This window comes from Chelonia mydas, chromosome 15 (genome assembly GCF_015237465.2).
Source record: "Chelonia mydas isolate rCheMyd1 chromosome 15, rCheMyd1.pri.v2, whole genome shotgun sequence".
NCBI classification, from domain to species: domain Eukaryota; kingdom Metazoa; phylum Chordata; order Testudines; family Cheloniidae; genus Chelonia; species Chelonia mydas.
Genome location: NC_057856.1, coordinates 32717856 through 32730457, shown reverse-complemented (window position 1 = coordinate 32730457; position 12602 = coordinate 32717856). Strand labels below are relative to the sequence as shown.

Here is a 12602-nt window from a genome sequence, read left to right as displayed (position 1 = left end):
AGGAGCTGCTGGTGCATATTTTAGACAGAAGTTGTTCTGGAGTATCAAGTAATCTTTCATGTTAAGACATCAGTATTTTTAAGGGAATGCTTGACCTGTCTTTGGGGTTGATGGTAGCCTCTGCTGGAGTGATGAATGTTGGTCCTGGGTCATTTTTGTGAAATGGCAAAGAGGCTATAGTAAGCAGTAGTCAGTGGCTAGATGAACTGGGAGATTTTCTCCCTTGTGCTTCTTGAGGTTAACAATGTCTTAGTGAAGATGCATTTCTCTGGCTGTTGCAGATCTGGCAGATGAATGTGTCATGTTCTGTGGATGGTAAAAGAGGTAATTGGTGGGTTTGGGGACTATTAACTGCTTAATTCCAATCTCTGGGACAAGGGTTACCTTCATGAACATGTTGGTAGTGTTCCACTGGTTTTGAATTGTGAACCTCCCTCCCCTTACATCATCCTTAGGTGTATCAGAACTACAAGATAATGTGGTTTATTGTGAGAGCACTCAGAAGTTCTGATGGATTTCAGTTTGGTGTGAGGACATCCTTGCTCTGCTCTTAAACAGGTGAAGGGTAATTGTTTGTCTTCAGAATACATGCAACTTGGCCATATTTTTGTCTTAAAATTAAGCAGCGTGTTGCTCTTTTCTCCTTGTAATTGGTTTTTAGTTAATGGGGAATATTTCCAGAAAAATACAATTTATTTGAATTATGTTCAAAAATTTTCTCTTGATTATGTCTAACTGAGGAAGTCACTTGTCCAGTGACACCTCCATATATCCAAACCCTCACTTAAAGAAGTGCCTGATTTTTCCCAAAGGTTTATATAAAGATGATCAATGAGAACAGTTCAGATACCGACACTTCATTTTGTCCTGTGCAGAGCAACACTTCATGCTCAACTGTGAATTGTTGGTGGGACGGGGAGACCCCAGCTTGTAAATTGGGAAAAAAGGAAGAGAATGTATTAATGTTTTCTTGAACTTGCAGTTTGGGTATGTCTCTATGGCAGCAGCCCCAGGCAGCCAGTACATTGATTAAATGTAGCTAATGTTACCATACAAAAAACAATCTATCTATGATTCATGTTGGAATTTGTTAATACAGGGCTAATCCCATCCACCAAAGCCCGAAAAACAGTTCCCATCCGTCTTTAATGCTGAGATTTGACACTAGCCCAGAGGAAAATAATGTGATTTTCCTTCGAGTGATTGTGTGCATATACGTACTGCTGCAGTTACTGCACCAGATTGACTGTGGCTCTGGTAACGGATGCACGTACCAAAGGCTGGGGGCCCCATCTTGTTCAACTGCAGGTCAACTCTTTGGTCACCCCAAGAAGTTATACTCCATATTAATGTGATAGAGCTTTGATGTGTGTGTCAGGCCTGTGACACCCCAAGTTTTATGCACAAGGTAGCTTTCCATCAGAACCAAATTATTGATCTTCTAGTCGTCTTCTTGAAACCCCATTCTTTCAAAGCTGAAGAAAGACTTCATAGCTTAGATGTTCATGGAGATTTGACCACCTTCTTCAACTGCACTAGATTCTTCGGAGGCTCTCCCAGGCTTTTTGTAGCCTGTGCTGAGACGGTTAGAGGTCAATCAGTGTCAGCTCAGAGAATTTCACATTGGGTTTTTTTGAGTACATTAAGCTATGCTAAAGTCTCTCCTCTACTGAGAAAAATGGCTCACTTCACCAGGGCTCAGTACACTTTCATCAGCTTTTCTGAGCAATATTCTGATAGCAGATACTGCAAAGTAGTAACATGGTCACGTGTACATATCTTTTCCACACATTATGTCATCACTCATGCCTCTTGTGATGATGCCAGCTTTGGCAAGTCAGTGTTACAGTCTCTGTTCAGATGACCAGAAGCCCCTCCACCTGTAAGGGAACTGCTGATGAATCACCTGCAGTGGAATATATGTGTGCACAATTACTCAAAGGAGAAAAAAGTGGTTACTTATCTAGATTCATAGATTCCAAGGTCAGAAGGGACTATTGTGATCTAGTCTGACGTCCTGTATAACACAGGCCATAGAATTGCCCCAAAATAATTCCTAGAGCAGATCTTTTAGAAAAAACATCCAATCTTGATTTAATAATTGTCAGTGATGGCGACTCCACTCTCTGTACAGCACGCATTGTTCTTAGAGATGTGTTGTGCACATAAACGTTCCATGACCCTCCCCCTTCCTTACTACTTCAGACATTATGTACAGTGGTGCAAAGGAAAGGAGAGGGAGGCAGCAGACTCATCCCTTGTATGCCATCATCTGAGAGTGCATGAGCCCCTGCTCTCCTCCTCCTATCTACTGATACTGCTGGCAAATATCTGACTTGGGTGTGCATACACCTGCTGTGGAATGTATATGTGCTGTGACAGGGTCGGGCCAGATGGCTACAGGAGAGTGATTTTGTGTGTGTGTTAAAAAGCATTGAGTTTTTATTAATCCATTTTAAATAGGTTTTAAGACAGTCCTCAGTTGGGAAGATATTTTAGCCCCAGGTTAAGCAGGGCCCTTTTCCCTGGATAAGGTAATAAGGGCAGTTCCAGAACAATCAGGAACTTGCTGGAACCAAATAAGGCAGACAGGCTAATTAGGACACCTGGAGCTGATTAAGAAGCTGCTAGAATCAATTAAGGCAGGCTAATCAGGGCACCTGGTTTAAAAAGGACCTCACTTCAGTCAGTGAGGGGCACGCAAGGAGCTGAGTGAGAGGGTGTGCTGCTGGAGGACTGAGGAGTACAAACGCTGTCTGGCGTCAGGAGGAAGGTCTTGTGGTCAGGATACAGAAGCTGTTGGGAGGAGGCCATGGGGAAGTAGTCAAGGGAGTTGTAGCTGTCACACAGGTGTTACATGAAACACTGTAGACATCAGTGATCCACAGGGCCCTGGGCTGGAACCTGGAGTAGAGGGTGGGCCCTGGGTTCCCCTCATCCCCCCAGCTCCCTATTGGATACAGTAGGAGTTGACCTGGACTGTGGGTCCCACCAGAGGGGAAAGTCCCTGGCCTGCCCCTCGACCCACTAGGTGGACCGGAAGAGACTGTGGGGTTTGTTCTCCTTCCTTTTCCCTATGCTGGCCAGTGATGAGGTTAGCTGAGTGAACAGCAGGTTTGAGCCACTAGCAAAAGTGGCCAAACTGAGATCTCTGAGGCAAGCAAATCTGCCAATAAGCGCAGGACCCACCAAGGCAGAGGAGGAACTTTGTCACAGTGCACAACAGATCTCTAGGAACAATGCTTACTGTACAGGTAAGTAACTGTTTTCCCTAGGTGGACTGCTTTGAAATAGGGTCGTTCAACACTTTGTTTTACAGCTTTTGAGTCAGTGTTGAGACAGAACTATATGAAAATAATGCAAATAAAAACAATGAGGAAGGTTTGTCTGTTCACAGATTAATGGGTGGTGTTAGTTCATGTTCTGGATGATGACTTTCAAAATGTCTGTTAAAAAACAAAGTTGTTGAGTTTTTGTCTCTGTTCTCAAGGCACCTCTGACCCCTTTGTGGCCTTCTTGAAGGCACTTACATCTCTATTCCACAACACTTTCCGAAGAGTGGGGATTTAGGCTGCATTTCACTGTGATTATCTGAGCAGGTCTGAGTTTAGTTCAACACCTGCAGCTTTGCTCTTTCTCAGGAATCATCACAGGGTTAACCAGTGACCAGCCAGCATTCATAAAGTATTCAGAACAAAAGCAGGGAAAATATATCTTGAAAAAAAATAAACAGCTCACATGAATGTCTTAGTTTACCAGGCAGTCATCCATCTTTTTGGCAAGGATTTTGGCGAGTTTCAAAGTCCTTCAGGCCCTTTCTGCTGGGCCTATTCCTCTTGGTCACAGCATCATGACAATCTTTTATCATGTGAGAGTGGTGTCCCTTTCTGTATCAGCCTGGTCAGTTTATACAGTTTTCCTTTCTTTGGTTGTCGGTTTCTTGAGCTTGGTTAAATGAGCAGATGAAGTTTTCCCTGTGGGGATGAGGCTTCTCCATTGAGATTTGCATTGATTACGCCCCCCTCCACTCTCACGCCCAGTGACTTCAGTTCCTGCAGGCAATTCCTATAACTCCCCCTTAGAATACCTCTCCCATACAGATACATATAACATTTATACAATTGATACAATAGTCTCTGAATATTCCATGTGTGCATAATGTCTGTTACAAAGTTATCAACACATAAAATAGCCTTTCGAATGAGAAACTACTGCTTGCTTTGCATCCTTAGAGGCTTATAATTGAAAGACGCTAAACAGTGTAATTGCAGACTTCTACTTCTGTGCTTTCCGATACTGTCAGACCTTCGTGAGAGCAGGGAGTCTACAGCACTAGCGAACAAGTCAACAGGATGATTCTTTAGGGTGTGTCCCCAGTAAATCCTGGTCCACCCTCACTCTCAAACTTCTCTTGACATGGTGTGGACCCTTCATAGGCATTAACTTGTGTACATCTGCTCGCCAACCTCTCTGTACGAGTATGCCCACATATTCACACTTGCTTAATGACATCTCAACACATCTTCACACACATACTTGTGTTTGTTGACCCATCTACCAAACCCATTGATTTACCAACCTCTCCCAATCTGCAAACCACTTCTCTTCCACTCTAACCAGGGAATGTGCTTGAAATGATAGTCAAGTAGGACAGCTGTATTTAAACAAAAACTCAATGAGCATGTGGAGTTCAGTAAGTTACAAGGATGTATTAACTAGTCTTATATCTGGAGGAGGTAGTCATCTTTCTAGGAGATCATGAAGACATTGTTTGCTGATCATGCTTCATGGGAACGTTTTTTGTTACCTCTGGTACAAAAAATGTACAAAATGACCAATAAATAACAAATTTAAAAATTGGAAGAAGTTCTCATTCCCTGTCCCAAATTTTAAATTGCTAAAATGTTAATGGTATTATTTTCTATTATACTGTTTCTTCTACTTCTAAAATCTTTAATAAAACGATATGAAAGTGAGTAATCAGTACTTTTGGTTAATAACTTTTTCTGTCTGTAGATTCCTCTCTTTGGATCAAAATCTTTTGGAGGAAGAAGCCCCGATGGCCCCATGTTGAGCAAGGCTGAGTTTGTTGAGAAAGTTCGTCAGAGTAACCAGGCCTGTCATGATGGTGATTTTCATACAGCTATTATGCTGTACAATGAAGCCCTGGGAGTTGACCCTCAGAATTGCATCCTGTACAGTAACCGATCTGCAGCGTACATGAAAATCCAGAAGTACGACAAGGCACTGGATGATGCAATCAAAGCACGACTCCTGAATCCTAAATGGCCAAAGGTAGGAAACCCCATTTCCCTTCTGGTGAGAGACTTTCTATGGGAGTTGCAGCTCCTGCAGTATTATTATGGCTGTAATTATTTTGTTATAATGGAGATGGACATAAATCATTCTTTACTTACAGTTCACTTTGGCGGGGGCTCTGGAGAATAGAAATTTTTCTGTGTTAAAAGCTACTTGACTTATTTGAGTTTCCTGTTAAGAGTTAAACTATTTTCTGTGTAAACAGACGTTGGCCTATTTTTCCTCAGCTTGCCTGGCAAGGATTCTTTTTTGCTGATCCTTGTGAAGATTTTGGATTCAGCCTTTTAAACAAATGTCATTCATGGTGTGTGAAGATCAGACATCTCTCTTAACATTTACACTAATAAACATTCAGCAGCAGCTAGAAGTATCTTGCTCTGAAAGCCTCAGAGAACAGTGTGCAGAATGGAACATACTGTATAGAGATTGTTGGTAACAGGGTATTAGAGTAGAAAACGAAGGACTTCAGCTTAGGTCACCACCTCCTGCTTTTCTTAAAATTTAGTTTTTCTAGAGCTGTTCTGTTTGGTGTATGTTCTTGATAATTTTTTAAGAAATTCCATATGTCCCAACGTCCTCAGTAAGACCTGACAAGCAATGGAAAGGTATGACCGTACATGTTGATCTGTCATAGAAAGGGTAAATAGATGCCCTTCTATAAAATAGGGACTCCCAGAGATAGCACTGCATTTATTTAATGGTGTTGCCTGACAGTGGGTTTCTATTGTGTTCCATTGAGAGAAAGCATTATGTTGTATTTTTCATAGATCACTCTAGTGTTGACTTTCCTGAATCTCACCCTTCAGCATTCCTTCTGTTTTTACAATGTGTGGTGTGATATTTTGGCTGCTTTTCTTCATGTTCAGGTCCAGGGATCTTCAAGTTGGGTTTCCAGTCTCCAGGGAGATTGGGGGCAGATGCTGACTTGGCTGAGTGCTAAGCTGCACTAAGTGGCCAGTTCTGCCTTCACAGCTGCACAGGAAGATTCCTGTCCCTGATATCTTTGAAGCACTCGGTTCCAATGTCTTTCCATTCAAAAATACTCTTTCTGAAGCTGGAAATTTCTCCTATTGAAGTACCTTTCTTCAGTTAATCCTGTCCATGTGTTGGTGCAGAACCGAGTTTTCTGAGCCTTTGCAGGAGCTGATCTCCATGCTGCAGGCTCAATTTAAAATAAACATGACATATACCTAAAAAGGGGAAGCAAAGCTCCTCTCTGACGAGAGCTTTGCCTTTTCCGCACCCCAGGGATGAGAGTTCACACCAGGCAGAAAGCAGGATGTTGCTCTTAGAGGTAAGGATGGGCCTTCTGCAAGTGGTCCTGGATTAGTTGCTGTGAAGCTCCTGCTGCTTCTAAAACTCCTTAGACATCCTACTGCTAACTGGTGCACTCATCTGCTTGTCCTAGGTCTTGAGGAATGGCAGGGGCTGCAACTTCTAGGTGACTTTGGGGATGGGGGAACTGGGCTCAGCAGGTCAGTTCTCACAGATGCAGCCTGCATAGTAATGTCATTCATGCATCAGTCTTCAGTCAGTGTGCACTCCGTAACATCATTTTGAGGGGTGGGTTAGCCTGCCTTTCTTGTGGGACCCCTTCCCCGCATCTGTTTCCCATAATTGGGAATGGATCCCCAGCTGTTGAAAATTGAAGGCTTGTGTCTAAGACAAGATAACCTTGTTTTCTGCCTTGGGCAACTCAAGTTGCCCTTTTACTTTGGTCATTAATTCAACTCCTCTCTGAACCCCTTGTAGGGCAAATGCCTAAAGCCTCAGCCGGGCCAGTGCACTCCCTCTCCATGGAGGAAAGGTTTCTAGTACAGCCAGACTAAGAGGCAGGTTTGGTAAAACATTAGTGGAGATATTCTCCTAAGATCTGCCCACTCATGATGCCAAAAGGAAAGAACACTTTCAGTAGACCTGATGAAGATGATGAGGATGGTATAGGTCAACGTTTCTCAAATGTGGCCACCGTGGCCGAATGCAGCCAACAGGGGGTTTTCGTGCGGCCACGACCGCCTCCTAGGTGGTGATGGGTGGGGCATAGCATTGGCCCTTCCCCATTCTTCCTTTTGCTCCTGGATGCACCATCCTGCACCACCTCTGGAGCGAGGTGAGGTGCAACGCTGCAGGAGCCAGGTGAGTTCTTGACCCACGTTGAGGAGAGGGGGTTTGTGCAACAGGCTCCAGGGGCAGGACTTCAGGAGCCTGGCCGTGCAGCCCTGGCCTCCAACCATGGGGCTGTGGGTATTGACCCTCGTTCTCTCCCTCTGGCTCTGGCTATGCAGCCATAGTCTCCAGCTGCGGGGCTTCAGCCTCTGGCCCCTGGTTCCAGCTGTGTGGCAGCAGGCGCTGGCTCCTGTCTGCAGTCCCGGGCTCCAGCCACGCAGTGTCAGGCAATAGCCACAGGCACCAAACCCCAGCTGCAGGGCAGCAGGCTCAAACCAGATGCCAACCCCTGGCTCTGGCCGCAGGGCAGCAAGTTCTGACCCCCAGCTCCGGTCGTAGAGTTTCAGTTGGCCTCTGGCCCCCAGTTCTGGCCGTGTGGTGGCGGGTGCTGGCCCCGGGCTCCAGCAACGCGACCCTAGCCCATGGTTCTGATCTCCTGCCCCAGCTGCATGGCAGCAGGTGCTGACTCACAGCTCTGTTCTCAGGCTCCGGCCATATGGTGGCAGGAGCTGACTCATACGGCCAACCCCTGGCTGCTGGCTCCAAGCATGGAGTGGTGGGTGCTGGCTTCAGCCACACACTCCTGGGCTCTGGCATCCAGCTCCTTGCTCTGGCCGTGCAGTGGTAGGCACTAGCTCTGGGTGTTGCCCACAGCTCCGGCTGTGTGGCAGGAGGCTCTGATCCCTGGCTCCAGCCACGCAGTTCCTGTCCCCAGCTCCGGGTTCTGGCCACTGGCACTGAGCCCTGGCCCTGGCCACATGGCAGCAGACACCAGGCCTTGGCTCTGGCCATGCCACAGTGGGGCTCATCACCCACCCCCATCGCCCCCGGCCCCTGCTGCCTTCCTGGCCTCGAATCCATCCCACCATCACCTCTAGCCCCTGCTGCCTCTCCCTTCGGTCCCCCCCATCCAGTGTTTACTGGGTCCTGGGGCTTGCTGTGAAAAGTGGTATTAACGAACATGCAAGTATCACTTTTCACAGCAGACTTACTAGCTATCTGTGAAAGGTGATACTTGTTTGTATGTTAATATCACTTACCACTTTTCATAGCCTTCCAGGTAGCAATTAAGTGTGCTGTGATATTAACAAATATACAAATATCACTTTTCACAGCAAGTCCCAGGACCCACTAAACTCTGGATGGGTGGGCCGAAGGGGGAGACAGCATTATTTTTATTGAGTCTGCCAAAGACCCCTAAAAATATACATTACAATGATTTGGATGTGAATCTCCATATTTAATTGATTCTGTGGGGGTCGGACTACATGACCTCCTGAGGTCTCTTCCAACCCTAATCTTCTGTGATTCTATGATTGTAGTTATGAGAGCCTTCCAACCTGGGGGTCCTGCTGCCTGGAGTAGCTTGCCTGAATCACTCCACTTTGTTAATTTTCAGTATCATTCTAGATCTTATCTCAGAACACCTTTTCTCCCCTGCCTCTTCCTCTGTTGTTTTTACTGGAATATAATTCACCATATTATTTGCACCACTTGGTTCTGTAATTTATACCATGTACCACATCCTGCATTAGTAAGGAGAATTCTGCTTTGACAGGGAGATGGACTAGAAATTCATAGGTCTCTTCCATTACTAACTTCTGTCTTGTATTAATGAATACTATAAAACATTTTGGACAGTTTCAGGCGCTATGTAAAATAAAGTTGTAAGTGATCTCCAAGTTTCCAGTTCGTTCAATTGTATAAATGCTCGGAGGCACGGAGTATAAAAGCCAGTACATTTTTGGATAGTTTTGTTTTTTGTTACTGAGAAATCTGGTAACGATTTACAGTGGAGCCCACTTAAATGAATAGTTATGGAAGGACCTCGTAAAAGAATATTTTTCACATGCCAATCACAGACAGAAATACAGTGAGACCTTTGAAATGAGTCTCTGGTAAAGGAATAGACCTGTGCATCAAAGGGAAAATAAACTAAAAGGGAATAGGAAATTCACTAGCTTAAAAGATTAGCTCTGTTACCTGAAGGCATCTTTCTGCGTTATCAAATCAGAGTCTATTAAATGCAAAGAAACCCCTATATTAATGCAATGTTAAAGTTGCATAGTTAAACAAAAATAAAAAATGTAGGCAGTAACAGGAGACAACGTGTCACAGTAGATATGGCATTGGACTGGAACTTGGGAGACTTTTCTGTTCTAATCCCAGCTCTCCCACTCTGTGACCTTGGGCAAGCCATTCCTATTTTCTGTGCCTCCAGTTATCACCTTTTTGCAGGTGGAAAATGGTGCTTACCTCCTTTGTAAAGTGATTTGAGACCTGCATGCGAAAAAAACTATATAAGAGCTAGATGTTGGTACTATTACTATGTTGTTTGTTCCTGCCATTTTGGATAAATTTGAAAAGAACCATCTTGTTTATATTATAAAATGTACACTTGCTTGCAAAGCCCAACAGATCTTTGTTGAGATAAGAAATGAAACAGTCAGAGGAACTTCTCCAGGCTTTCCTGCACAAAGTTGGTCCTTTTCCTGAACCCCCACTTACTCTTATTCTTCCCAGAGTGGTAGCCACTATGAGCAGCATCCCCCAGTGGTCTAGTTTGGAACTATATTTGGTTTAACTTTCCTCTTGACAAAGCACTCAGTTTTACAGTGGATTAAATTTGCCTCTATGCGTCTTGTCAATTCTCGTGATTTTTTTCATGAGTGATGGAATTTTGGCCAGGGCTGGAGCCAATTTTGCAGTGATGAGAAGCTCCAGCCTTCTAGCAAATTTCAGCCCTAGAAAGAAAATCCCCTCTGATTGGTTGTTTGTGCCACTTTCCCACCTCGTGGTGTAGAGCAGCCAAGAAGCAGGCAGAGCTCTCTTCCCATTCCCTCTGCAACCCAACATCATTCTCACAGAAGAGGAAGAGGGAACAGAAAGATCCCAGCAGCTCAGAATGGCTCTATTCGCCCTCCCCCTTTGATCAGGGAGAGCTCCTCTGTGCTACCCCCAGCCCACCCTCAACGTGCAAAGGGAAGTGAAGAACCTCTGGTGCTGCCCCCCTTCCCTTAAAGCTGGAAGGGGAAGAACGGGACACTGCTGCAGCTCCTGGCCAGGTTGGTAGAGGCTCATGAAGAACCCCAGATGGAGCAGATGTGAGGCTCTGGGGCTAGAACTGATGAGAGGCTGGGGTGGGGGGACAGGACTGATTTTGGAGGTTGGGGGAACAGAATTAATTGCTGGGCAGGGGATGGACACATATGGGGATGAGAGCTCCTGCAGCAGGGGTCAAAATCACCTTCCCAATAAATTTAGGAGGTTGGTCAATGTTAATTGTCTCTCACACATACTGTGGATGGGTAGGAGGAATTAAAAATCAAAGCAGACCAAAAAAACACAATATAACATATTCTTTAAAAATCTCATGATTTTTGGATTAATTTCATTATTTCTCTGGGCTTCATTCATGATTTTTGAACCTTTTAGAGTTGGCAGTACTGCTTGTAGGATATGACTATCACGCTATAAATAAAGACTAATACGAAAAAGGCCTCATTCTTCTGTGGCCCTACCTTGGCAGCATGTTAATTGTGCTGTTTTCCTGTAAACAGTCTCAATCAACTCAAGATACAAACCAAATTTAAAGACATTCCTAGCTGTTCATTCTGAACTGTAGTTTATATTGGAGAGTTTATAGTTCAATCAGAAGCATTTCTCTTCTTGAGACAGAATTCCGGTATGCTAGTGGCCTGGTAGGAAAGCACACTTTTTCTCACAAAAAAACAAAAAACAAACTTTTTCCTGTTTTGGTGAATTTTGTTTCAGTGGAAATTTTCTGACCAGCTTTAATGCTTCCCTCCCACTCTAATTTGCAATTAGCACAAATTTCCATATCAAATGTGCCTCTGTCATAACCTCCTCCTGTGCTAGTCCTGAAGCAACATGTCTCAGGTAACTTGCGGAATGACTCTTCCTCCTCCTCCTTCCATCCCTACGCTACCTAGGGTGAGCCTGTGCAGTCAGCCATTCTCATGGTAGAGAGCTAATGAATGACCCCTATCTCCAGCTGATCCTGAACTCAGCCTGTCCCATGTTATAAAGCATTGAAATAACTCCCTTCTCACTGGCTGTTTGTGTGGATTTGAACCTTCTTGCTTTGGAGCACTATGGAATTATCTGTCCCATGTTAGAGCCACAGAATAACCCCTTTGCAAATGACTGCAGGCTTTGAAGCCAAGAATTGAGGAAGATTCAAAGAAGGATTGGCTATTTCTATGGAAAAAAGAAATATCTTAGAATTGTAGTTTACTGCTAACAAATTTTGGAAGGGAGATAAAACCTTATGCTTCAGGGCCTAAGCCAGAGGTGGGCAAACTACAGCCCGCAGGTCACATCCGGCCTGCGGGATCCTCCTGCCCGGCCCCTGAGCTCCTAGCCTAGGAGGCTAGCCCCGGCCCCTCCCCCACTGTACCCCTTTCCCCCGCAGCCTCAGCTCACTGGGCTGCTGGCGCAGTGCTCTGGGCGGGGGCTGCAGAGCCCGGCCTGACCCGTTGCTCTGTTCTGCACGGTGGTGTGGCTGTAGCGCCGCCAGCCACCTGCGTGGCAGGGAGCAGGGGGTGTTGGATAGAGAGCAGGTGAGTTTGAGGGGGTGGATAGGAGTCGGGGTGGTCAGAGGGTGGGAAATGGGGGTTGAATGGAGGCATGGGTCCCGGAAGGGCAGTCAGGAAGGAGAGGGGGTTTCGATGGGGCGGTGGGGGTTAGTCAGGGGCATGGGTTCCTGGGATGGTCAGGGGACAGGGAGCAGGGGTGGTTGGATGGGGCAGGGGTCCTGGGGGGCAGTCAGGAATGAGAGGGGGGGTTGGATGAGGAGGTGGGGGGCAGTCGGGTGGGAGGTCTGGGGGCGGTCAGGGGACAGGGAGCAGGGGGTGGTGGATGGGGAAGAAGTCCCCTGGGGGCCGTTAGGGGACAGGGAACGGGGGGTCATATGGGGTAGGAATCCCGGGGGGGGAGGGGCTGCAAGGGGCCAATCCGATAGGGATTGGGGGCTGGGCCATGCCTGGCTGTTTGGGGAGGCACAGCCTCCCTTAACCGGCCCCCCCATACAATTTTGGACACCCGATGTAGCCCTCAGGCCAAAAAGTTTGCCCGCCCCTGGCCTAAGCCACCCT

General features: G+C 45.9%; 1 protein-coding gene across 2 annotated transcripts in view; it reads left to right on the top strand.

The window, feature by feature from the left end:
* TTC28 (tetratricopeptide repeat domain 28) overlaps nt 1–12602 on the top strand; it is a 496060-nt gene that overhangs the window by 28433 nt on the left and 455025 nt on the right. For both annotated transcript variants that reach the window (XM_043529451.1, XM_037878986.2), the window contains exon 2: nt 5017–5295. In XM_043529451.1, coding sequence (XP_043385386.1) covers nt 5017–5295 — 279 coding nt within the window. The remainder of the gene's footprint in view (nt 1–5016; nt 5296–12602) is intronic.